Raw genomic sequence first — 27,236 nt, forward strand, 5'->3', positions numbered from 1 at the left:
CGACTCCGGTATTACGATGCTAATCTTTGCCCGATCACTATTATTATTATTATTATGATTATTATGATTATTATTGTACCGGGTGGTACACCTCCACGCCGCTAATTCAAAACTTGCGCCAGTTGAAACTCCTCTACTGGAGGATGTCTGAACTTTATCTACAGTGTTAATTCTCAAGTTTCTCAGAAGATGTCCCTACTTGTAAATTTTGAAGTTTCTGAACTACGTTTTCGATGTATTTTTGTTTTATCTGTAGCAAGAAGTGCGAACATTCTCTTCTAGATGGCACTACTGAAGGATTACAATTATGCACCCTAGTGCGAAGTGAAAGACCTGTGTTTTTGGAGAAATTTTGGGTTCATAAGTTTGTTCTTTGTTAAATTTCTTTCAGTCATTGTTTAAGTTGGCAATATTAACCCTTTCTTTCCGCCAGTTTTGAATTTGACCAATAAGGAATTTCTGTAATTAATTTTCCACCAATAATGTGTTTCTTCTTCATCTAGTGTAGGGGATATCGTTGTTAGCCAATAAAATGATTGTGGGCGGGTATTCTCATTCCTGAAACGCCTCGAACTTTCCATGAGGGTATATAAACTGCTGATTTTCGGGTCTCCGTGCCACTTCTGTAAAATCTATCAGTGTATAAAGTACGTAGCAGGGGGCGGGAAGCGCCTCTTTCTTCGGGCAGCAGTTCAACCACCAGGTAATGGCCTTTTAATAACTTCTTTTCTTGCTAGCTCAGCAGTTTAACTCTCGGGGCAGGTCCGAAGCCTTTTACCATGTAACTTTCCCCTAAAATGTAAAGACACTTGGTATCAATTCTATCTTTTTAAACTACATATTGGGATAGAGAGTGCTTAACCCTCTCGAGCTCCCACTCATATTGCATTGAGGTGAACTTATTTTCTCAACCGTTTCTTCCCTTCTAGTGTAATGTAAATCGTTTTCTTATATAAGTCACCTCTTTAGTATGGGATTAGCCCTTGCATTAGCGGCCTAGTGCCAAGTAGGTTTTAATAAGGTGTATTTGGAGTGCAGTTTCGCCTCCTCTCAAGTTGGTATTTTGGAGGCCATGTAATTGACCTGTTTCTTTACTTAATAGGCCTCAGTAGGTTGGGTATTTTTACCCCTGTTTTCATGTACTTGGAGGACAGCTTGAAAGTAGAATTTGGTGTGGCCTTTGATAGGCTTGAACTTAAGAGCGGGATGCTCTTTCTTAAAATCTGTTTCTGCGTGCCTCGAGGAGGCTTTATGGTGTAATTGAGAGCAAGTGCTCCTGGTCATGATTGGGGTCTTCTGCCCCTTTGCTGAATCCTGTATATCGTAAGGTTGGGCTTATAGCTCAAGAATTGTGTGTCTGGCTCTCGGAGCCCAAATTCTGTAACTCTGTAATTGTACATTCTCGATTTGTGTTTTGGCTACTAAGTACCTGTTATATTTGTTATTTCTTAATCTTGAAAAGAAAATATAACCTTGTTAAATTTTATCTTAACTTTAATTTCGTATTTTGAGACCTGTTCACCCTCGCACCTTCTTTCACCTCTGCACATCAACAAAACTCGGTAACAATTATGATGATTATTATTATTATTATTATTATTATTATTCCTGCCGTCCTACATGGCTTAGCCGCTACATTAATTATACATGGTCATCGTGCGGAATCTATTCAGCAATTACAACATAATTAAGTGCTCGCGCGGCAATTAACATCTGATTACTGACTGCTAATTAATCGATGGTCAGCACATGGTTACTTTATCGTCACGCGGCAGTACATTCATTAATTAATTAATATTCACACGGATTGATATTTGACACACGCATTATGATCACTTCCTGGTAAATTTAATCACATAATCAAATTTAATCATATCACTTCCTATCTAAGTATTTCAAAGGGTGGGGTATTTTGGCTGTCAGTTCAGCCGCTGAGCCTCGTAGTTACGTGCCCTACGCACTGTAGTACTTACCGTTTTACTTGCCATGCACTTATCAAATTAATGATTACTCTAATTAATAACTACTCTCACTGCACTCCCCTAAACTGATTACTCCTGGTCTTCTGATGCCAATAAACAAACAGAATCTCCCAAGAAAGAAATAATTGAATAAATCTCTACCCCATGCAAAGCTAAAGTATTATATTCCCTAAATTATTTACAATCAATTACTCAGACCTGTCGTCGTTTTCCTAAACTAAGAATTAACAACTACGCGCCCATTTCGGCGCTCTATTTCAACAGGACTACATCTTTAATCTCTTATAGCGTCAGTTTACAATAAACATTTCCCATCCCCTCTATGCATGCCAGATATTAAAACTTTGTACTCATCTCTATCACATGATGACACCTTCGTCAGCTCAGGAGGTCCATCCTGAACTTACTCCTGGTCCATGGGCACCGCGATGATTACTTCCATTTCCATTCCATCTTGAAGTTGAAGATCCATTGTTCGATGCTGGTGGAGCCGCTGGCAGTTAATCCTGTACACACACAACGTCACTGTTTAATCCACACTCCGGTTAACAGCGTTCACTGTGAACGTCCGGTCACGATCTCGTAAGCGACTACGTAGTCCGCGGTTCAGTACCGAATCTCGTCTATCTCTCGGCCACTATTCAGTCTGCTGCTACGTAAGATTATTATACTATAGTAATGATAATAATATTACTTTACACATCACGGTTTTATAAAAAGGTTAACACTGGCGTCACAGAGACCAAACTATACACTGTTTATGCGAACTCTATTATTTCGCTTGAAATGGGAATTAATTTCACTTGAACAAAGAACTAACGAGTTCTTAACCGAGCATAGCTTCGCCGTCGATGAGCCGCTAGCCCCGAATGACGCTCGTCCCTTACTGCAGTAGTTTTTACAAGGGAGCGATACCCCTTCCACTAATTTGCGTATCGCCTATTCACGGCATACTCGAGGTATAATAGTACGGCTAATCGGTGACCAATATTTAGTTGATGCGATTGAGACATAACCATTCAATTATCCTTCGATGGATCTCCTTCAATTAATTAAAATCTGTCCGGCTTCCCCCTCCTTGCGTGGTGAACTCCCTTCTTCGAGGACGTGTCATGAGACTAACCAGATGGCCCAGTACCTTTCCACGCAGAAACCACACAGTATTCTTTCTTCTTCTGAAAGTTATCAAGAAAAGGGACATTAAACACTCTAAATAAATGTCCCAGCGACATTTATCGCTTTTAAATCGGGAGACGACTCCATAATTTGAGTTTTATTAATTTTATGGATCGTAGGTAATTAAGTTGGCTAGTCCGAATTCAAGATGGCTCCTATATTTCGTTTCGAAAAAGTTGGTTTCCCCTCATTCTGTGAGTCTTGAGGAGGGATGTCTTCTCTCGAGTGATGTCACGGGGAATCCCCATCATGACCCCTCCCGGGTCTAAGTAGGCTTGGCTTTCTCTGCGGGCCCCCGCTACACAAAGGATAATACTGCGCAATAAGTCGCAGACAAAGAAATCTCGTTGAATAATTTTAAAAGACACAATTTATCTATCTCAATGGTATGAATATTAATTAGTTTCGTATTCCCTCTATCAATGATATGAATATTAATCAGTTTCAGCATTATTTCCCTTAAATAGCATTGCGTGCGTAATTACGAAGATCAATATCAACCAAAGGTCCTTGGATCATGCCCCTGTCGGGTTCAATATATATATATACGACTGCGTTCTTATGCTGAGCCCAAAATTTGAAGCCCCCCACCAGTGTGCCTTCCTGAGGGAATTTTGATATTTTTTTATTTTTCTAGGGATCCTGACGTCATCAGTTCCTCTGGTACCAAGTTGTGAGTTTCTGAGATGCCTGGAAGTGCCTCATTAATTCATGTCCATTTTCATTTTTATACCTTTATATATCACTCCAGACAGACTTGTTTTTGTACAGTATATATAGATTGCAATAATTATACCAGTTTATAACATGCATATAACATCTTTTTAAGTTGTGTGTGTGTAAGGGTGGGGAGGATTAGGATTATTATTATTATCATTATTATTATTATTATTATTATTATTATTATTATTATTATTATTATTATTATTATTATTATTTCTCCATCCATTTACTGGAGTATTTGAATAATTCTGCATTTAACGTGCGAGTGGTCGCTAGCCAAAATGTAACGTGAGTGGTCGCGCATAAGACTTTCTCTCACATTAAAATAAATATGACTTAATTCACAGTTTTGTGGGGCGTAAGGCTGAAATTTACAACTGAAATAAAATGCAAGTTCTACCTTATATATTTTAGATAAAAATGAAATGATTAGCTGTGAGAGAGAGAGAGAGATGGCGTATGGCTTTTAGCGCCGGGAGTAACCGAGGAAAAGTTCGACATGCCAGATGCAGGTCTTTTGATTTGACTCCCGTAGGCGACCTGCGCGTCATGATGAGGATGAAATTATGATGAAGACGACACATACACCCAGCCCCGTGTCAGCGAAATTAACCAATTAAGGTTAAAATTCCCTATCCCACCGGGAATCGAACCTGGGACTTCTGTGACCAAAGGCAAGCATGCTAACCATTTAGCCATGGAGCCGGACATGATTAACTGTTTATTAAAGACACAAATTACTACTTAAAATAACATATTGAATGTACATAAAAATAACTTCCGTCCTGAAGTTGTAAAAAAAAAGAATCTCACACAGGTATTATATCTAGTAATATTTACGTACAAAGCAAGGTTTCTGAACACAATAACATTTTCAGAAACAAGAAATGCTCATAACACAAATACTAACGCGTACAACAGGAGTAAGTTTTCCGCTCCACTTCAAAATAACACCAACGTCATTAGTCGCACGATGAGAGAATCTCTCACGCAGCACCCACGGACACATAGGAACCTTTGTTCTTACTAGGGGAGGGGGTGCTTACCCTTCAAATGTGAATCGCTCTACTCACGAAAGTTATAAACTCAGCTAGACGAGGGAACAGTCACCTCCCTTTCATCACTGTGAAGTAATATCATAATAAAAAATAATGTGAGAGAAAATCTCATATAGCGACCACTCGCGGGTTAATGAAATGGCGTATGGCTTTTAGTGCCGGGAGTGTCCGAGGACATGTTCGGCTCGCCAGGTGCAGGTCTTTCGATTTGACACCTGTAGACGACCTGCGCATCATGATGAGGATGAAATGATGATGAAGACGACACAAACACCCAGCCCCCGTGCCAGAGAAATTAACCAATGGTGGTTAAAATTCCCGACCCTGCCGGGAATCGAACCCGGGACCCCTGTGTCCAAAGGCCAGCATGCTAACCATTTAGCCATGGAGCCGGACTCTGCATTTAATGAATCTTCTGCATGTGCTTTTTGAAGTCCGCTCCAGTTTGTCTAAAGTAATAGATTCAGAATAGTTGTTGTGAGATGTTTGTTGTAAAGTGAATGATTGTGCATGTGTACCTGTCCAAAGATTCTGGAAGTACGTGAGTCATGATTTTGGAGTAACTAGATTAAATTTTACATTATTAGTTCATAGCTATTTTACATAAGTTTTTAAAAGTCTGCGGTTATGGTCTTGTTAGTTCTGTTTCTAAGTATAAGATGAATTGTTCCCCATTTTCTCTATGTTTTCGACAGATTTCTCACTTTGCCACTGCTCTCTTCTGGTGATAATCTATTTTACCAGCTGGCAATATTTTGTTAAAATCCCTTTAGTTAGTGATCATGTTTTGGATGTTCTCAACCCACATTCTTAAACCCTTCTTCCTTTACCATTTATTTTACACTCCCACACTTTCAAAGGCAGCCTGTTTTAAAACAGTTCCATTCTTCTTCAATGTTATCACTTAAAGGTACTGACTCAATTACATTATTATATTTCAGTTGGTACAGTCATTTTATACTGGGGTCTCTTAAAAGACTTAATTTATAAGATGATTCCTTTCTCTTAGGAGTTGAGCTTCTTTTTCTTTTCCTTAAACTGTACAATCAATTTTAATACCAGAAAATGTCCTTAAATATATAAATACATGCTAATTGAAGATATAACTTTAAAAAAGAACAGTATTTCAAATCCCTTATGCAAAAAGCTGCTAATCTTATTGATTTCCCCTTTGAATTAACAGTCATCACCACCCCTATAGAAGTCTTATATAAACAGAGCAACTCAATAAAATTATGCAACTTCATAAAATTCAGATATCTAGGTCATAAAAATATGGTGAAAAACATTTTTTAATTTTACTTTTCCCCTCTCTTTAAAATGACTTCCTTATAGAATTTTCAGATTGACATTCATTTAAAATATGTTCTGCTTCCAATCTATTCCACTAACAAGGAGGAACTAGTGTGTCACTTACCTCAGCATCCCTTATATTTTCTGTACTTGGTATATTTATAGAGGTACTTGCAAGATATATTTGTAATCCAAAACTGACGTATTCAGTCTCAATGTCTGGTGTTGCCATATGCCCTATCCACTGTTTTGGCAGGAAAAAAAATGGCGTAAAGAAAAACAGATCATTTTTCAGGGTGCTCTGACTGGAACACAAAAATAATAATAAGAAGAAGAAGAAGAAGAAGAATTTTTAAAAATGAATTACAAACTAGCAAAATTGCAGTTAAGTAAACTCAAAATATGTTATATCTTACATTTACATATACAAAAACTATTTTATTTAGCCAGGTAATTCAGAAAGCTCATTTGTCTAATACCCCAGTTATCACAGACATCTTTACTGAAGCAATGAGTTTACAGGAAGTGCAAATATGCAAACAGATATTTTGTTATGAATCACTGTCACATTCCATCAGGATTTCACTTAATTCTGTAGATGAGAATTCAAATTGCTGAACTGCTTGCCTGTTCCAGTGTGAGCTGAGATGGTCTGCTTCAATTTTGCTCTTTGTTCGTATAGTACAATATGTCATTTTCTTATTCATACAGTTTCATATTGTGAAAAGAGCAGTATATTTTGGACATTCAAATGGATGTTACAGTAATTGTCTTTTAAGAAATTCATTTCTGGTAGGTTTCTTTACAATACCATACAAAAATAATATTTATAACAACATATAGTAAAAAATACTGGAGAATATAACAAAAGATGACCTTTTCCTAGGTCACATTGTTATTCATACAGATGCCAGTTCTCAAACTAAACATATGAATGAAATGAACCATAGCACCAATCCTAGTACTTTGTGGAGTAACCCTTGGCTTTAATGACAGCTTAACACCTACTCTGCATGGAATTTACTAGCCTTACACACATTTCATGGCTGATACTGTACCATTCTTGGGTCACCACTCATTTTAACTCATCTTTGGATGAAACCTTTCTACTGTGAACCCTAGACTTCAAAAACACCCATAAATGTTTAATAGGTTTTAAGTCAGAAGACTGGGGAGGTGTTTTTAATTGTTCTGGAATGTTCCAAATTAACTACTCCTTGTTCGGAGCAGTGGTATGTTTGGGGTCGTCTTCCTGTTGAAACATGTAGGACGGTAGGATCCCCAATTTTTCAGCATTTTGTTTAATATTGTTTTTCGAAATATTATTGTACAATACTTTGTCCACCGTGCCTTCAATAAATTGAATATTCTCTACACTTTGTGCCAATATACACCCCCACATCGTAACCGATCCACCTCGTGTTTCACTGTGGGAACTGTATTGGCCACATCATTGTCCGTATTGGTCTTTCTCCACATCCTACGGGCACAATCGGAACCAAACAGGTCGATTTTAGTTTCATCGAACCAGAGACATGGTTCCACAACTCCTGGCCCTTGTTTACATGTTCTTTCACAAAGAGTAGTCTTGCATCATGATTCTTCGTACTAACATAGGGCCTCTTCCTTGGTACACGGCCATGGTAACCGTGTCAATGTAAAACTAGCAGGAACTTCTGAGTACATATTTTCTTCCCAGTAGCAGCTTCTAGCACTGTCCACAGCTTTGGAGTACTTATGAGAGGGTTGGATTTCACTTGCCTCACAATAAGCCTTTCTGCTTGTAGGCTTACGTTCTTTTGTTTGGGTTTTCTTGGCACATTCTTCACTAACCCTTCATACTTAAACTTATTCACAACATATTGAACAGTGGCATGGCTTTTCTTCACCACGACTCCTATTTTTCTTATGGTGTACCTTAGAAGTGCTAGATTGACAAACGTCTGTTTCAGCTCATATCCAAGCTCTTTACCCTTTCGCATTTCTACCAGCACTATCACAGGCACTATGCGAGGATCTTCAAAAGACAGAAGTATTCAGACAGCAGTATGTAAAGATTGTTGGTTACAAGGATAATGTCCAAATAGAGGAAGTGACCAATACTAAAGAAGTATTAAAATTTACCTATGACAGCAATGACATTTACAGTAAGATACAAAAGTTGAAAACCAGAAAAGCAGCTGGAATTTATAAGGTTTCGGGGGATATACTAAAGACAACGGGTTGGGATATAGTACCATACCTGAAGTACTTGTTTGATTATTGTTTGCATGAAGGAACTTTACCAAATGAATGGAGAGTTGCTATAGTAGCCCCTGTATATAAAGGAAAGGGTGATTGACATAAAGCTGAAAATTACAGGCCAATCAGTTTGACATGCATTGTATGTAAGCTTTGGGAAAGCATTCTTTCTGATTGTATAAGACATGTTTGCAAAATTAATAACTGGTTCAATAGAAGGCAGTTTGGGTTTCGGAAAGGTTATTCCACTGAAGCCCAACTTGTAAGATTCCAGAGAGATATAGCAGATATCCTGGATTCAGGACGTCAATTGGACTGTATTGCAATTGACCTGTCTAAGGCATTTGATAGGGTAGATCATGGAAGACTACTGGCAAAAATGAGTGCAACTGGACTTGACAAAAGAGTGACTGAATGGGTGGCTCTGTTTCAAGAAAATAGAACTCAGAGAATTAGAGTAGGTGAAGCTTTATCTGTCCCTGTAAAAGTTAAGAGGGCGAATTCCTCAAGGCAGTATTATTGGACCTTTATGTTTTCTTATATATATCAATGATATGTGTAAAGAAGTGGAATCAGAGATGTTATTCTGTACAGAGTAATAAATAAGTTACAAGATTGTGAGCAACTGCAAAATGACCTCGATAATGTTGTGAGATGGACAGTAGGCAATGGTATGATGATAAACGGGGATAAAAGTCAGGTTGTGAGTTTCACAAATAGGAAAAGTCCTCTCAGTTTTAATTACTGCGTTGATGGGGTGAAGGTTCCCTTTGGGGATCATTGTAAATACCTAGGTATTAATATAAGGAAAGATCTTCATTGGGATAATCACATAAATATGATTGTAAATAAAGGGTACAGATCTCTGCACTTGGTTATGAGAGTATTTAGGGGTTGTAGTAAGGAATTAAAGGAGAGAGCATATTTGTCTCTCGTGAGACCCCAACTAGAGTATGGTTCCAGTGTATGGGACCCTTACCAGGATTACTTGATTCAGGAACTGGAAAAAATCCAAAGAAAAGCAGCTCGATTTGTTCCGGGCGATTTCCGATAAAAGAGTAGCGTTACAAAAATGTTGCAAAGTTTGGGCTGGGAAGACTTGGGAGAAAGGAGACGAGCTGCTCGACTAAGTGGTATGTTCCAAGCTGTCAGTGGAGAGATGGCATGGGAGGACATCAGTAAACGAATAAGTTTGGATGGTGTCTTTAAAAGTAGAAAAGATCACAATATTCAAGAGGACAAATTGGGGCAAATATTCGTTTATAGGAAGGGGAGTTAGGGATTCAAATAACTTACCAAGGGAGATGTTCAATAAATTTCCAATTTCTTTGCAATCATTTAAGAAAAGGCTAGGAAAACAACAGATAGGGAATCTGCCACCTGGGTGACTGCCCTAAATGCAGATCAGTAGTGATTGATAGTGATTGAGTGATTGAGGTCTAAGACGAACACAACCAGCAACACCTCTCCTCGCACCACACCTACTTACAGTAGGTATGCCCCGTTCAATGTTGTCGGATGACGCCATCTATATTAGTGTATGAATAACAAAGTGACTTGAAGTTTTGGAGTGTATGCAGTTTTTATTTGTGTAAACACAAATTATTTGGACTAACAAAAAATTTGTGCATTGAGTGTTTACGTCTTATTATTACATTCACTACACACAACTATAAATCAATAATTTCCATAAATATACAGGCACATAGAACTCTTTATAACAAAATGGGTTGTGTATGAATATGAAAGTGACATACTGCATACATTTCCACTCTTTGGAGTTCTGCTTCAATTCAGGAAACATCCATATCTAGTCACCACATGGATTGAAAACTCATCTCCTAGCTCAAAGTATCATGTGAGAAAAGTCTAAATAATAATTTTGTTTAGAGTAGATTGTAGGATGTAGTAGTTATGTAGAAATGAAAAGGTAAGCACAGGACTGGGTGGCATGGGGAGCTACATCAAACCAGTCTATGGACTGATGACCCAAACAACAACATAGAAATATTATTATAAGTAATAATTTCAATTTGGTCCATATTGACTGTATATAACTTGAGAAAAATAATTAGTTTTAACCACCTAATCAGTACACGATGCTATAATCTGAAAAAATTACAGTATTTATGAAAAAATAGTGCACATGTTTTGGCTCTTGGAGCCATGATCAGCCCAAGTTCTTATAATCTTATTTCAGTGTTTGCAGTGTTTATGTACCTTTCAGATTATAGTGTCATGTATTGATTAGGTGGTTAAAATGATATATTTTTCTCAAGTTATAAAAATATTATACAGTCTTCATAATTACAAGTTAATCGGTGGTATAGGTGGTTGTTGTTATGATTGTGTTTATAAGAAGCATAATCATGACAGATAACAGTACTGAATCTCTAAATGACTATAAAATTGGTGGTTGGTGTGTGATTAGTGTTAGGTGAGTACAGATCAATGCAGAACAATATCAGAGTTCAAATCTGAGGTAATTTGTTATCATTATCCAGCAGAAAGGAAAATACTGCAGGGTTAGTTCCAATAATAGTCTTTATAGGTATGTCCAATACATGAATCCCAGTTCAATGCGGACCTCCAAAGATCGTTGTCCTTGCGAAGCACCGAGTAGCCGGCTTAGCGAGATAATTGTTAACATCTTAAAGCATCGACTGCTCGTTTCCACCTCACTACGATTGCTACATTATAACGGCTTGAAGATTTTATTGAATTATTTTAATGCGGTTCTACATCACGGTTAAGGAAGTGTTAAATTGAGCTAATGTTTCTTTAAGAAGATTGTGTTTTCAGTGGTTGTTCTTGTTAAAACCACGTTAATTTATGAGGAAGCAAACCAACTTACATCGGACCTCATCAACTTAAAGTTTAATATTCGCAAGTCTCAGATAATATTGACTTTGAAACAATATAATTTTAACACGGTTTTTAGATCATCAATGTTTTTTTTAAATTTGTTTTATGTGACGTAGATAAACTTATGTGTTTGCCAATATTTCCTAAAATGTATATCAGCTGATGATGACGCAAAAAAAGGCGTTGAAACTAGTTCTGATAAAATATATGTTGTAATTTCATCTTAACAACATTTTAATGTATTGAATAAGGTGGATACAAATTTTAATAAATTGACAGAGAGTGCGCGTTGATGGTATAACTTATTTGAGAGTGAGATCAGAACATTAGTATTTCTAGCATCTTCTGCAAGCAAATATTGTTAATTATAATTAGATACATTTTTACTGCACTACTAATGACTACTGGGAATAGCATCAATTTGTCATTCCTCAGTGATCTTCAAATCTCCTTTTAAGGATATATATGATGGGAGAGAGTTTAAGGTAAAACAAATTTTTTTAGTTACATGAATACCACATCACTCTACATACAACAGAGCAAACTATTTACAAACTTTGATTCACTTGCTTTAACAGCCTGGTAGCCTAAATCAACAACAAACCTTTTAATTTTCTTATATTACCATGCTCTAATATTTAGATAATCACTTTATGCAAATTTATCTCTTGTAAGGGCAATATTTTCTTTGGTATTTTATTTGCTGACTATATATGAGCTGAAGGCTCACTATCTGGGATTTTAAATCCTAATTATTATAGATGGTAATAGGCCTGACTATTAACTTAATAGGTTCACATTAAAGTTGTATGCAAATCTAGCATTTTCAGTTCATTAAATGTGTAAATCCTAATAGCATTTTCAGCTCATTAAATTTGTAAATCATAATAAGAGTTAAGATTCTTCCACTCTGTCAGTGGTGATTTTTACAACTGCCTGTCCTCTACATACCTGCAGCTTATTTACATCAAGGAGTGGAAACAACTATGAGTCACCTCATAATAGTTATAGTTGTTTTAAATATCCTGTAATAAACTCTCAACTCACTCAAAGGTTATAACTCCCCAGATGTCATTGTTCCTATATCCTTTGTGATCTGGAGGTAGAGCCACCAAATACAGATCTGGTAATGGAAAGCTGATCCCCAAGATCCTATTTAGCATATAAAGACGAGAAACTATGAATTTCATCTTGGCTTGAAATTCACTTTTTGCTGAAGCTTGGCCATATGCATGAACTTTCACATCTGTGAAACAACATGGAAAGATTAACAGAAATTAAGATCACATGAACATCAATGTACATAACGATTAACTTTTTTATCTAACCTGATTTAAGAATAATTTTGTTCAGTTTATTCATTCTGTAAAAGGTTCATAAAAATTTGAAATGTTGGTGCATAAACTGCCCCAAATCTTTATTTATATACAGTAACAACAGTGTTGTTACTGTGAATTATGAAAAGATAGAGACATGGACAGAATTTTAAAAAAAAATAATAATGTGAGCTTGCAAATTCTAAAAACCATTTTGTGTTCCTGAAAATTACATTAACATGTACTGTACATTATATTTTACATCAATAAATAAACCAAATACCTTTTGCTACAACCCTAAGAATGTCCTTAGGTCAGTTTTCCACAGGCAAAAGACAAATAGGAAGGGCTAAAGGCTTTTAGGATAAAACAAGTCTGGAGAAACACAGTCAAGAGGGGTGCAGGATAGCAACAAAATCTTGAACAGCAACTATGGAAACAAATTGGAAGAGACTAATTTATAGCTGAACCTTGATCGCTGGAGTGTAGTGGTTGTCGTTGTTTTAAGAGGAAGTACAACAGTGCAAACATGTTCTACTAACACTAATCAGAGGGAAAAAAATTGAAGGGATCCAAGACTTCAAAAATGAAGGTATCGCCCTAAGAAAGACAAAGACCACAAAGGACGTGAAAATGAAAGACTCTCTAGGCCTTGGAAACCTAATACCATCGGGGTTGGAAAGAACAAGAGTTGACCTAGGGAGGTCAGATAGGATAGTTGAAATTGAAGAACCTGGCACAAGTAAAAGGAAGCAATGCCAGGACTCAGTTAAGAGCCCCATGGTCACCAATCCATGCTCCCAAGTTAAGAGCCCCTGGAGCCCCTCTTACGACAGGCAGGAAATACTGTGGATGTTATTCTACTGCCCCCCCACAGGAGAATTGATTGCTGGAGCAGAGAACTGATGATGTACTTTTGCTAGCTGTTCACCCAGCTACAGAAATAGAATGCTTTTCAATACAGTTTTGAAACTAGCATTAATAGTAATCATTATTCACAGTCTGAAAATTTTGAAATGTAATAAAAAATATAAGAATGGATCACAGGAACATGTAATGACAGAGGAGAGAAATGTTAGAAGTATAGCATGTGCTAGGTAGAACTGCCTTATGCCAACACTACAAATTTAGCAATACTCTATTATGAAATGTTGTTAATAGTTAGATGACAAATAATATATTTAAAATATTTTCTTCTCCATGCAAATATATGTTTCCACACAGAAATCAGCCACACAAATGACCTACTAGAAGAAAAGAGTGCTGCACTGAGCAAGCAAAAGCTGCATTTATGATTAAGTCTCCACACACAGAAAAGGTTGCTCCATACTTTTGTATACCCTGTTTCATTATATACCTCTGAAACCTGGACACAACACCAGGCATAAATTGACTGTCTGGAAGCATTTGAAATATGGTGATTCTATAGTATGATAATTTTGTGGAAGGATAAGATCCTTAATTCAAAGGCCCTTGAGAGGGTAAACCAGAGATCCTTAGTACACTTCGTGCCCAAGCATCATTTTACCTGGTAGGGATATGCAATGTAGCATTCAGAACTCATACAGAGAGTAGCAGACGTTTTCACTGAAGTGAAGACACCGCGTGGACTACCAAGATACATCTTCATGAAATAAGAATTGCCAAACATGGAGGAACTTCATGGCAACTGACCATCCAGAACTGAATACTTATCCACTTTTAAGGAGACAGTAAGAGCAGGCACACACATGTTTAGTGTTGCTGCAGTTGTGCTGTCTGTTTGGGAATATTCAGAGTTATTGTGCTGTATAGTTTTCTTTACAGTTCTGAGCAGTTCAAGGAAGAAATGTAAACAATTGATTAAGTGTGTTCCTTTAACACTGTTTTAAGCAGAGAGAATTTACTACATGCTGGCATTCTCTCTGGCCTTATGCACCATTTTCCAGATCTGGAGGCACTATTCTACTCGTTCTGAGCCGGTTAACCATAGGTCAGGTCACTCAACAAATTGGAGCTCGTTTTGCCTCCTGCTGCTGGTGGGAGACATCCATTTCAAACCCAGTCCCTCCACTTATGAACTAATCAGATTTGAACATCTAATTTAAGAATATGTACAGCCTTAATAATAAACTGTCTGATTGTGAACTATCTTTGCTAGATTTAAATAAAGAAGATGTAATCAGGCTGACTGAAACCTGGCTTTCGAGGGCTACCGATAGTGAACTACCACTCAGCCCTAACTACTTCATACTTTGCAATGATCATGCTACTCTGGGTGGGGGAGCATTGCTAGCACTGAACAATGAGTTGCCGTGCATACCATGGAAACGAAGGTCCGGGTGGAGTGGGTGGAGTTATTCTTTTCTCAATGCCCCATACTTGTGGGGTGTTACTATAGGTCACCAAACAGCCCATTCGATGTCTTGGAACAATATCTGGACTTGTTATATGCAGTTCAACCTCAGTATTAAGTAAGTTTAATGGGTGACTTTAACCAGCTTATAAAGTGGTCTTTTCCCACTACAGGAATCTCAGCAAATAACTGCATAGACAACTTTATGAATGGCCTCAGACTGAAACAATTTAATATGTGCCCAATCCATGGACGCGACACCCTGAACCTCAAACTCTCCTCACTGGGATTAAAACCATAACCTCAGATAGATCTTTTCCTTTCTGACCACTAGTCCCTTGATGGCACATTTCTTCTATCCCATAATTAAACTCGTACATAACCTGAATTTCTTAAGTTGACATTTCTTATATCATTTTATATTATCTAATTATTTCTGAAACATTTCTTTACTTACATTTTTGTACCAAATTAATTATTACCAAACTATTTCTTTTATAACTCTTTCCGCATTTGCAAGACAATTTACTCACAAAATTTGTACAGCCATCATGTTCTATTAAGACAGGTATTGTGTAGCAATGGTACATCAAATACATTGTTGATGCATTGAGATTTTTTACAACCACTTGCAATTATTAAGTCAAATCAATTTTTGGGTCTTCAATAATCAACACTGTCTTATTATGCTTCCCACACTTCCTTAATAACTTCAGCTACTTCTCTTCCAAAAACAAATAACTGATACAACGTTTTAATTGTTTACAAAATGCTTGAGACCAGCATTGAATTTTTTCTACAACACTTAATCATCCTCTACTCCATCCTGTTCACAATTTTCATCTGGCACTATAACATACATGATTAGCATACCAGAAATGACTTTGAACAGAGAAAAATGACTTGATAAACAATTATGTCTCAGCAAGGAAACACTGCAACCAGCTGAGCTAAATTTGCGAATTTCAACTAAAAATGATTTTTTGGGAACTGGTCAGATCATACTTTGACTGGCCAGTACTTGAATTATTCCTTAAACTTACATTTGACCGTAACATTTTACTGAATGAACTTTCTGCATATGCCATATATGAACCTTTTCTTAGTTTCAATCACATCTCCTAGGCCATACACTTCTTCTTCTTCTTGCTGTATATATGCCCACAATGTAGGCACTCCTATATATTACGCAGGTTTAGCTCTTCTTATCTGAAGGGAATATAGCCTTGGCTTCTGCATCTGCATCACTGGGATGTCCTTCTTCCTCAAGGTAGTTTCAGCTGATCACCAACACGTTGCACTTCAGCACCCTCAGCCTCTTCTTGGTTCTGCAACGGCAATATCTTTCCGTAAAGTCGAGCTTCATTATACGATTTGACATGCCCATACCGTCAGAGTGGTTTTCCTCCTTTTTTTTTTTTTTTTTTTTTTTTTTTTAATACAAAGATCGAAGGATCCTCACATAAGCTATTTACACCCTTGGCCAGTCAAAGTAAAGCAGCATTCATTTCACATCTCTGTGGTATGCACTTGCTATTGGTGCTTCTTCTGCCTTGCCCAGCATTTGGAGTCACACATCAGAGCATGTCTGACTACCTTCTTGTAAGTTTTCCCCTTTGCACGAATCTGCCCACTGATCCATTTTTGGACAATTCAAATTGCTGTCCTTAATTTTAATATACCTTTTTGCACCACTGGGTATTTCAGTATTGGCTCATTACTGTATGTTAGTAGTTAGCCTGGCAAAACAACCTTAATGTAATTTTGCAGTGCTCATTTAAAATAATAAACACTCATATGAATTATCTAAGATCTTTTTAAAAACAAGGTACTAAAATACCTTGTAAAATGGATGATGATAATAATAATAATAATAATATTAATAATAATAATAATAATAATAATAATGACAACAACAACAATAGTGCTAAGCTGAATGGCTCAGATGGTTGAGGCGCTGACCTTCTGAGCCCAACTTGGCAGGTTCGATCTTGATTCAGTCCGGTGGTATTTGAAGGCGCTCAATATGTCAGCCTCGTGTCAGTATATTTACTGGCACATAAAAGAACTCCTCAGGACAAAATTCCGGCACCTCGGTGCCTCCAAAACCCATTAAAAGTAGTTAGTGGGACGTAAAAAATATAACATTATTATTTCAATAATAATAATACAGTAATAATAATAAACTACTTGAAACCCATCAAGACATGACGGTCACTCCGGTTGACTGCTGTAGCAGTAGGGAGGGAGCAGTGCCGCACACCCGATGGACTGCTGTAGCAGTTGTGCTGGAGCCGTGCCTCATAGCCGGTCGACTGCTGTAGAAGTCGCGTGTCTTTCGACTGTTTTCTGTTTCAGTATGATAGACTGCTGTGGAAGTTCGGCCTTGGAGGTCTCTCGTGACTGTCTTGGAAGTCTATAGTTATGGCTATGATCACCAGATGACAGGATTAACCAGTTCGAAGATGAAAGCAATGTGTCCAGTATGCTACTCACTTCGCGCCTAGTTGCTCCCTTCCACTGACGTGCTTGTGCTTCTTAGGTTTCAATTGCTTTGTAATTGTGAAAGGTCTGATGACTGACGAAAGATATACTGTACTGTGGAGGTAGCTTTTGCCCACACATTGGGTTGTGACATTGAAGAAGATGACGATGATAGTAATTTATCATCTGATTCTGGTGTGACGGAACGACTTCAATCACACCTTCTACTTCAGGCACGTTTTCTACTTCAGTTACCGCTTCGTCGTCTAAAAGTTCAGCCTACTTCGATGATTTGACTGAAGATGAAGATAGTGAGGATGAAGATCAGGTGCCTGAACCGCTGAGCAGAAAACAAAATTGGAAAGAGTAGAACCTGAAGCCCAAGAAACATAGGTTCGACACAGCTAATTCCAGACTGAAAAGTTTAGTGGACAATACTAACATATTAATAGGGACCTGAAAAAATCGCATTTGCGGTAAATGCTTTTTTGAATCTTGTACTGAATCCAAGCCTATGGTAATTCTAATGTGGAATAAAATCATTTTTATGCATAAATAGAAGTGTGACAAAATGCGAATCATGACCCAAAATGCAAAATTAGCATGAATATGCAATATTGGTGCAAATTCTGCAAAAATGTGCTATTTTACTGGCAAAAACAACATATTTTGGCAAAATCCTCAGAAATACTCAAAATATGATGCATAAATCTTCTGACCATACCGATCGATGAAGAAAAGTAACTGATCGATTGCTGCTTGCTGACTTTAATCGATATTTACAATGGGAATAGCAAGGGGAATAAGATCTGTATTGATTATTATCAAAATGTAAAATGAGTGTCATGGAAATAACGAGATAGACATCGAAACCACGTGCAAAATTGAAAGATACCAAATTTGAGTGCGATTTTCATATCAAACTATCTTACCCGTACCCAACTGATCCAGTAATTTTAAATTATATTGTTATAATTTGAGGTCTTTCTTCCTTTCTAGAAGTTGCATCTGACCACCAGAAAAGAACAGCAGAGGCTCTAGTGGGGAAGAACATCACCATACTCTGTGATGAAACTACAGATAGAATGGGCCGTTGTGTTTTTATCATCATATTCCAAGTCCCAGCTGGATTGAAAAGAGAGCTGCACGTTGTTTCTATGAACTATCTTGATGCAGGAAATGCTACAAACTACTCTCATGCTGTTTCAGAAGCTCTGCACAGTTATAGTGTACCATATGATACAGTTAAAGTGTTTGTTAGTGGCAGTGCCCCGTACATGACCCGGTGTTATGAAACATTAAGTGTTGTCATAGGGGATCATTTAATGCATGTACAGTGCTGGGCACATAAGATCAGGTTGGTTGGCAGTAGTTGGGTCGCAGTGATGACAGATTTAAATCATGTGGTTGCGATGGTAAAGTCTCAATTTTTTTAACACAAGAAAGCGAAAATATAATTATTTACAATTCTTAACATCAAAGTATGAAGGTTCAAAGGAAGCAAAGTTTTATCCTGCACCTGTCATAACCCGATGGAATCTGAGTGCTTACTTTACTGATGTTGTTACATTTTTTAAGATGTCTGACATGAAAGACATCAACAACTGTGGTATTAAGTACCTGACTGATCTGAGTGACCGAGAAGTGAACAGGCTTCACTCCCACATGGTTTTTGTCACAGATCATGCAGCTGGATTGGTTGACCGCCTTACTGAACTTGAAGGGTCTCTGTATCCTACCTCTGAACTCCTTTACCCCAAAATGCATAACATTGATGCCAGTTTTACCTTCATTTGTGAGGGGAATTTTTTCTGTGGCAAGTAATGATGCTTTGATTAAGCTCACTCCTCTACAGCAGGCTGCATGTAGAGACACATTTGTCAAAGCTGCTCATTCTTCACAGTGCAAGCTATAGTCATATTGAAAGCTAAAGACCCCAACCATAAGCATTTTGTGTCAATTTCTCAAGCTTTGTATTCAAATAATATAATTTTGAGTAACACTGATAAATTAGATGAGCTTGACAAATTGTTTGGAGTAACAGATCTCTCACGAAACAATATCTGGTCTGGTTACTGTTCTCTGAAATATGCAATTCAAACCCAGATGAAAGAAAGTGAAAAATGTGATGTCATGCTTGCATTAACTGCTGTTCAGACAGAGTTCAGCATATTTGCTAAATACTGTCTCGAGTTGTTGTGGACCCCAATGAACAATGTAGATAGCGAGCGCATGTTGTCTCATTACAACACAGTGGTTATAGACAGATGGTGCAATTTGAAAAAAAGCCATGCCGAAGTACTGACAATGACTTTGTTTGAACAATGAATTTGTATTGTGTGTGAAGCAAGGACAATAATTGCACTTCATAAACTTGGAATCGTTAAAATTAATAATACCATGCAATTATTTTAACTTTGTAAATAGATGCTAATTTTGGAAAAATAGATGCTAATTCTGAAACAAAGCCCGCCTGGTGGCCATGATCGTTAAGGCGCTGAAGTCTAAAATGGTCTAACACCGAGGTTAGCCGGTTCGAGTCCCGTTGGTCGAAAAAATTTTCACCATCAGAATGTTGGCCGGCAGGGTAGGGGAGGTGGTGGTATACAATTTCTAATCACTAGATTGCGTGCCAAAAGCCTGGATTAAATTCCAAACCTCTCCGCAGTGCTCATATGGAGTGAGGGCATATGACGCTGTTGATGGTGATTCGTCCGTCGGATGGGGACGTTAAGCCTTGAGCAGACCCCTTGGTGCTATTCGACAGGAGTAGGCTATGTGCCGGCACCGGGTTTCACCCTCTCCCTACTATCATATATCACGTCATTCATTTCATCTCCCATTAACTCCTCTGATGAGGTTGACGTCAGGAAGGGCATCCGGTCATAAAAAAAAACCGCCACGACAAATTCATCTCACCTCATACCCAACCCCGTAGGGAAACGGGACAAGGGTTGGACAAACAAAAAGATGCTAATTCTGAAACAAATAGATGCTAATTTTTCAGGTCCCTACATATTAAGTTTCATTCAGCTGTTTTTAACGCCTGTATTGTAACTCTTCTGTGCAAGGAGGATGGAAAGTGCTAAAAATATAGTCATGAGCATTTCATTGAATATGCATTACAAATAAAATGCTTTTAAACTCTGCCTGTCCTCTCCACACGTCACGAGCCATCTGCAGACTGGAGAGCGGAGCGAGACAAGTATCCCGTACAGCGGGCTTGGTGAACCACCAGCTGCTAGCGTCCAGAAGGTCACGCCACCACACTCGCTACGCCAAAGTGAAAGGGTTAAGGATTTCCTTATATTCAACGTTCCTTGTACTTTTTTTTTTTTTTTTTACAATTTTCTTTATATCACACCAACACAGGTAGGTCGTACGGTGATGATGGGATAGCAAGTGACCATGGACTTAATTAAGGTACAGCCCCAGCATTTGTCTGGTGTAAAAATAAGAAAGTACGGAAAACCATCTCACGACTGCTGACAGTGGGGTTCAAACCCACTATCTCCCGAATGCAAGCTGATTAGCTATGTGACCCAAATCACACAGCCACTTTCTCGAGGCATTCCTTGTACAGTTACCTTCTGGCACTATTGCAACTTTAAAATATCGTATCACTGTCTTGACAATGCAACATTTAACTGGCCATGGTTGAAAACTGGCTGAGGTAAATAGAGACCTTCACGTCCCTTGAGGTTTATTGATTGTGATACAAAATGCCAACTGAATTGGAAATTGATGCCTCTTTAAATAAACGGGAGTGTTTTATCGGATGTTATTAAGTCAATTCGAGGGATTATAGCTCTCTGTTCAGCTTAACTCCACTTATAATTTTCAAATCTAAACTATTTTTATACATACTTCTTAGAATCAGGCATTAATCTGGTTCTGTTTAGGAGCCGTTGGGAAACGTTCTGATTTCTAAGGAGCATAACTATGGCTCCAATTTTTAGAATATGTGGAGGCAAACCATTAAATTAATTCCAAGGAATTCAAGAATTATGTAGGAAATGGAAGTAGCTAGCTTTCATCTTCAGTATTAATCTGTTCATGCTAGTGTATGGTTTTGAACTACCAAGGTTAAGTTCAATGGCTTTCAAATTGATTAAGAATGGCAACTTTCGAGAAAATGATGACAACATTTACAGAAGTGAATATTTTACTATAAATTTCAATCATGATATCATCATGTGCTAACATTTGATAACATTTGATCCATCACCATCTACAGAGGGTTAGTCGCCATTATCGATTTCTTGCAAAAAAAATCAGCTGATTCCATTTTTTTGTGGTTTTTGACTGCATATTTTAATGTAAATAGCATATTTTGGAGAGGTGTCAAAGAGGAGAATATTTAAGACAATTATAAATAAATAATTGTTTGGTGATAAGCATGTGGTAAAACAGGCAAAAACTTCATGAAATCTCTGCCAAGAACAATAATTTTCCCACGGAATGTCATACAGAAAAATTGAAAAAACATTTCATAATATAAATTTTTTACTCAATTACAAGGATACTAATTGCTTAGTTAATATGATGCCAGGTCTACCCACTTTGAGAACATTACCAAAAATTCATAAACAAAATATCTCCATCAGGCCAATAGTAAATTTTAGTAATGGGCCAACATAATAAGACTGCAAAATTTATACAAAAATGTTTAAAGAAGCACTTTAAATTTACTTCTACAATGACAATAGCACAGAATTTTAGTAACAGAACTAGGCATAACTATTTCTTCTGATGATTTGTGCTTTTAGTAGTACACTTAACATTCATTTTCATTTTCTCAGGAAATGGCTTATTACAAATTAAAATATTCCTGATGATGAAGACACGTCTGCTGAATGCAGTGATGAAAGTAATCTGATTGATGACAGCAGTGTGGAGGAAGACTGAGTCACAACCTAACAAAAAATGGGTAATGATAAGAAAAATTGTTTCCTTGAGTACCAACAGAGCAACTCATTGGTCTCATCAGTCCTGACAAGACTCTTAAGTTGGTAACTGTTCCCTTTTTTCCTTTAGTTCATTGTTGTAATTCGTTTAATAGTAACACAAAGACTACCGGTATGTAAAAAGAAAAATATATGACAAACAAATCGGTACTTTGAGAACATTCAGTAAATAAAGAGTAAGATATAAAAAATATACTGTATAAGGGTGGATCAAATTAAAATGGAACAGGGGCCAAAGAATGAAATCAACAATGTTTATTCAAAAGGAATCTCCAAAGTGACTCAAGCATTTGTCCCACTATTTGACCAAGTGGAGAATATCCTACTTGTAGAACTCCTTTGGCTGGGACTGGAACCAGTTGCATACATTGTCCATGACTTTCCTGTCCAAGCAGAAGTGCTGAGACCCTTCAACATCTTTTTCAATGGACTAAAGATACGGAAGTCAAATGATGATAGATCAGGGGTGGGAGGTCTGTCAAAAATGGCATTGAAGAATAAGTGCTTCTACTTGGATAATGAAATAATGAACAATGTTCACAACTGGTTCAGATCTCAGTGAAAGGAGTTCTATGAGCAGGGTACCGGTATTCACTATTTGATGAAACAGTAGGGCATGTACTTGTACAATTTTGGAGATTCCTTATGAAATAAACATTGTTGATTTCATTCTGTGGCCCCTGTTCAGTTTTCATTTGATCTCCCCTTATACTAATAATTTAATTTGTTTTATTAATACAACTTCCCCCATGCGGAGGCTGCCACAAGGACAAAGAATGTCGACTATACAGTATTTTGTCTTCTAAGTTATTGTTGAGTTTGCTAGTGTGCCAGACAGAAATAACCACCACAAAGCTCAGGTATAAATTTGCAATGAATTTGGAATATGGCATGATGTATGGTTCTTCAAATGTTATATAGATGATTGCGGAGTATGGTCACTGAAACTTGTACTGTATTGCGGCGATAGGAATGTCATGAAGTTGTGTCCGGTTGAGACCGAGAGAGTCCCATAGCTGTACAAGAAATTTAGGGATTGTGCCTTGAGCTCTGATCATGAGTCCATGGACAGAATTTTTTTTTTTTTTTTTTTTTTTTGCTATTTGCTTTACGTCGCACCGACACAGATAGGTCTTATTGCGACGATGGGATATGAAAGGCCTAGGAATTGGAAGGAAGCGGCCGTGGCCTTAATTAAGGTACAGCCCCAGCATTTTGCCTGGTGTGAAAATGGGAAACCACGGAAAACCATCTTCAGGGCTGCCGACAGTGGGGCTCGAACCCACTATCTCCCGATTACTGGATACTGGCTGCACTTAAGCAACTGCAGCTATCGAGCTCGGTGGATGGAAATATTGTCTAGGTGATATTTATCTTTATAGTAGTTTAACGTTGGCTGGCAAATTGACTTCTGTTTAGTGTGCACCTCTTCGGCCTGGCCAACGTGCGACTCGAAGCGTAGAGGGTTTGCTGGTCTGGCACCCAGCTGTAAAACTGCCAACGCTGAGTGTTGGGCGGCGGAAAATAACCTGACTCCCTAAGGGGGCCAACGGTTTCGGGTGAATGAGCCCCTTTAGATGGGGTGATGGTCCTCACAGCGGAGGAAATGCCACTGGAATCCATTATGCAGCATCTGTTCTCCAGGTTAGGGCCAGCTGCACAAGGTGTCTATACTCCAGAGGAGTGGCCTCATTATCACCTCACTGGATCACATCCAGAGTTGTAATTTGGGACCTAGTCCCACACAGGTGACACCTTGACAGTCAACCATGGAAGGTCTTTTAAGAAATACTCCACCGGCTGAACCAAGAGTTCAGAGAATGTGGCATTCGGATATGGTGGGCTGCCACTTAAAAGATACCATGAAATCGGAGGCACAGAAATACCCCAGTACCACATACACAAACGAGACAAAGTCAAGAATCAAACCAAAGCAGATAACCTACTTCTCTACACACAACATAAACTCACTCATGCAAACAGGTAAACGAAAAGTGATCACCAACATAATGGACCAACACAAAATTCTTATTATGGGATTACAGGAAATTAGAACCACTGATCAGGATGCCTTGGAATCTCAAGGGTACAGACTTTACAAAGGTATACCCAGGAAGAGAGTGATGAAGAATGTCCCGCAATTTGGAACAGGATTTTTGGTCAGCCTTAAAATAATAAACTCAGTTCAAGAATTCAAATCACAGTCTCCACGACTCTTAACACTCACCTTAAAGGCATCTAATAAAATCTATACTATAATAAATGCCCATGTTCCCACCAATGATAAAAGACCATGAGGAAACAGAAGAATTTTGGGACCTATTGGACCAGACCATAGATAACATCCCCAAACACCATGTAAAATTATTAATAGTTAACTTCAATGCTCAACTAGACAGAGAAAGAAAATACTGTGACATCATCGTAAAATCGCCAGCACACAAGAAAACAAATAAAAATGGAGAAAGACTAGTTGACCTGTGTAGAAACCATAACTTAATCTCAAAATCTACATGTTTTAAGAGAAAACCTCAAAAACTCAAAACATGGAAACACCCTGACTACACTAAAGGAGAATGGTAACTGGATCACATCTGCATGGACAAATACTGTCACAAAGAGATCTATGACAACAAAGTCCTCCGAGGAATGCACACAGGTTCAGATCACTATAGTTAACATAAAAATTAAACTCACTCCCCAGAGGAGACAACAAAAGCAAGCCCCTACAACTAAAAGAAAAATAGATCCTACCCAGATAATCAACAATGAAAATTATCAAAAAGCAACTGAAAAAATAAAAATCACAGATAAACTTGAAGACTTAGTACACAACCTTAAACAAAACGCAGAAAACCTGGCTCCAATTAAACCACGTAAAAAACACCAATGGTGGAACAGTGAATGTGATGAAACAGTGGAGATAAGACATCAGGGATGGCTATTACATCAGTCCCAAAAATCAGAAATATCCTCTCAAAATCTAGTAAAACAGAGAAAAGAAACTACCCAAGTCTTAAGAAGAATAAAAAGATAACATCATAAGGACACACTGCAATTAATTGAAAAAGAATTCAATAAAACTCAGTCAAGGGACTACTACAAAACCTTCAAAAACAGCTCCAAAAATACCCCCGACCCTACTGTAGAAGGATGAAAATGGTAAGCTGGCTCATAACAATAAAGACAATGCAGAAATTCTGGCTAAATATTTCAACAAGTTCCTAAATTGTGAGCAACCTACAGAACTCCTTTATTTGGACACCAACACCCCAATAAAAACACCACCAGAGAACATCAATCCCCCCACAATAAAGGAAGTCTACCAAGCACTGAATAAATAAAAAAACTACAAAGCACCAGGAGAAGACCTTTGCGGAAATCTGGAAATATGCAGGAAGATCAGCAAAAGTTGCCCTCCATCAACAACTTGTCTCTATCTGGATTAAAGAAGAACTGCCAGAACACTGGACAACAGCGCTCATTCACCCACTGCACAATTAAGGAGACAAAACCGACCCTAATAACTATAGGGGATCTCGCTCCTAGACATAACATACAAAATATTTTCAATAATCATCCTTAATAGGATAAGTTTACAACTTGAGAAAGAACTAGGAGAATATCAAGGAGGTTTCAGACCCTGGAGGAGCTGTCCTGATCAGATCATGAGTCTTAAGTTGATAATGGACTATAACTGGAGAAGGAACGGAGATATGGTGATAGCATTTGTAGATTTCATGAAAGCTTACGATTGCATCCATAGAGAATCTCTGTTTAAAATTTAAGACACCTTGGACTACACCCCAAATTAATAAACATGATAAAATTGACTCTCACTAACACCAAATCAAAAGTAAAGTTTAGGGGTGAAACATCAGAGTCATTTGAAATTAAAACTGGACTACAGCACAGAGAGAGGCTCTCACCACTATTATTTAATTGTGCTCTAGAAATGGTAATGAGGGAATGGTTTAGGAAATGTCCCCCAAAAATAAAGATTGGCCGAAAAATTAAAATAAAATGCCTAGGTTTCGCCAACGATTTAGCATTATTAGCAGTGGACATAAAAGAAGCAAAAACCTAGATATCAGAACTTCAAAACATTATTGCAAATTAAAATGGCCTCAAAATATAATTTGAAAAAAACAGAAATTATGCTCCAAAAACCAACACAACTAAAAGAAGTTACTATAAATGGTAATAAAATAAAAATAGTAACTCAATTTAAATATCTTGGAGAAGTAATAACACATAACCTAAATGAAAAAAATCTCAATCCAAACAAGAACAAATAGATTAGCTAAAGCACAAAAATTAACTTGGGATATCTACAAAAAGAAATGTTTATCAATAAATGAAAAAATAAAACACTACAACACAGTCATAAAACCAATAATAATAATAATAATAATAATAATGCTACTTGCTTTACGTCCCACTAACAACTTTTACGGTTTTCGAAGACGCCGAGGTGCCGGAATTTTGTCCCGCAGGAGTTCTTTTACGTGCCAGTAAATCTACCGACACGAGGCTGACATATTTGGGCACCTTCAAATATCACCGGACTGAGCCAGGATCGAACCTGCCAAGTTGGGGTCAGAAGGCCAGCGCCTCAACCGTCTGAGCCACTCAGCCCGGCAGTCATAAAACCAGAAGCTACATATGCAGCAGAAACACTTTTTCACCTGAATAAACAATCAAAGACTGACAGACTTCAGAAAATTGAAAGGAGGATTGGAAGAACCTGCATCAAGAAAAAATACCAGAAAGATAGACAGTGGCGGATAATACCT

The 27,236-nt window shown here is 37.6% G+C and overlaps 1 protein-coding gene across 1 annotated transcript in view; it reads right to left on the minus strand.

Annotated features, from left to right (window-relative positions):
• The window catches only part of LOC136885424 (aminopeptidase Q), a 256,957-nt gene that overhangs the window by 160,145 nt on the left and 69,576 nt on the right, over nt 1-27,236 (minus strand). Inside the window, exons 7-8 of the mRNA XM_067157954.2 lie at nt 12,386-12,584; nt 6,357-6,537 (exon numbers count right to left, since the gene is read on the minus strand). Coding sequence (XP_067014055.2) covers nt 6,357-6,537; nt 12,386-12,584 — 380 coding nt within the window. The remainder of the gene's footprint in view (nt 1-6,356; nt 6,538-12,385; nt 12,585-27,236) is intronic.

This window comes from Anabrus simplex, chromosome 1, assembly GCF_040414725.1.
Source record: "Anabrus simplex isolate iqAnaSimp1 chromosome 1, ASM4041472v1, whole genome shotgun sequence".
Classification (NCBI taxonomy): domain Eukaryota; kingdom Metazoa; phylum Arthropoda; class Insecta; order Orthoptera; family Tettigoniidae; genus Anabrus; species Anabrus simplex.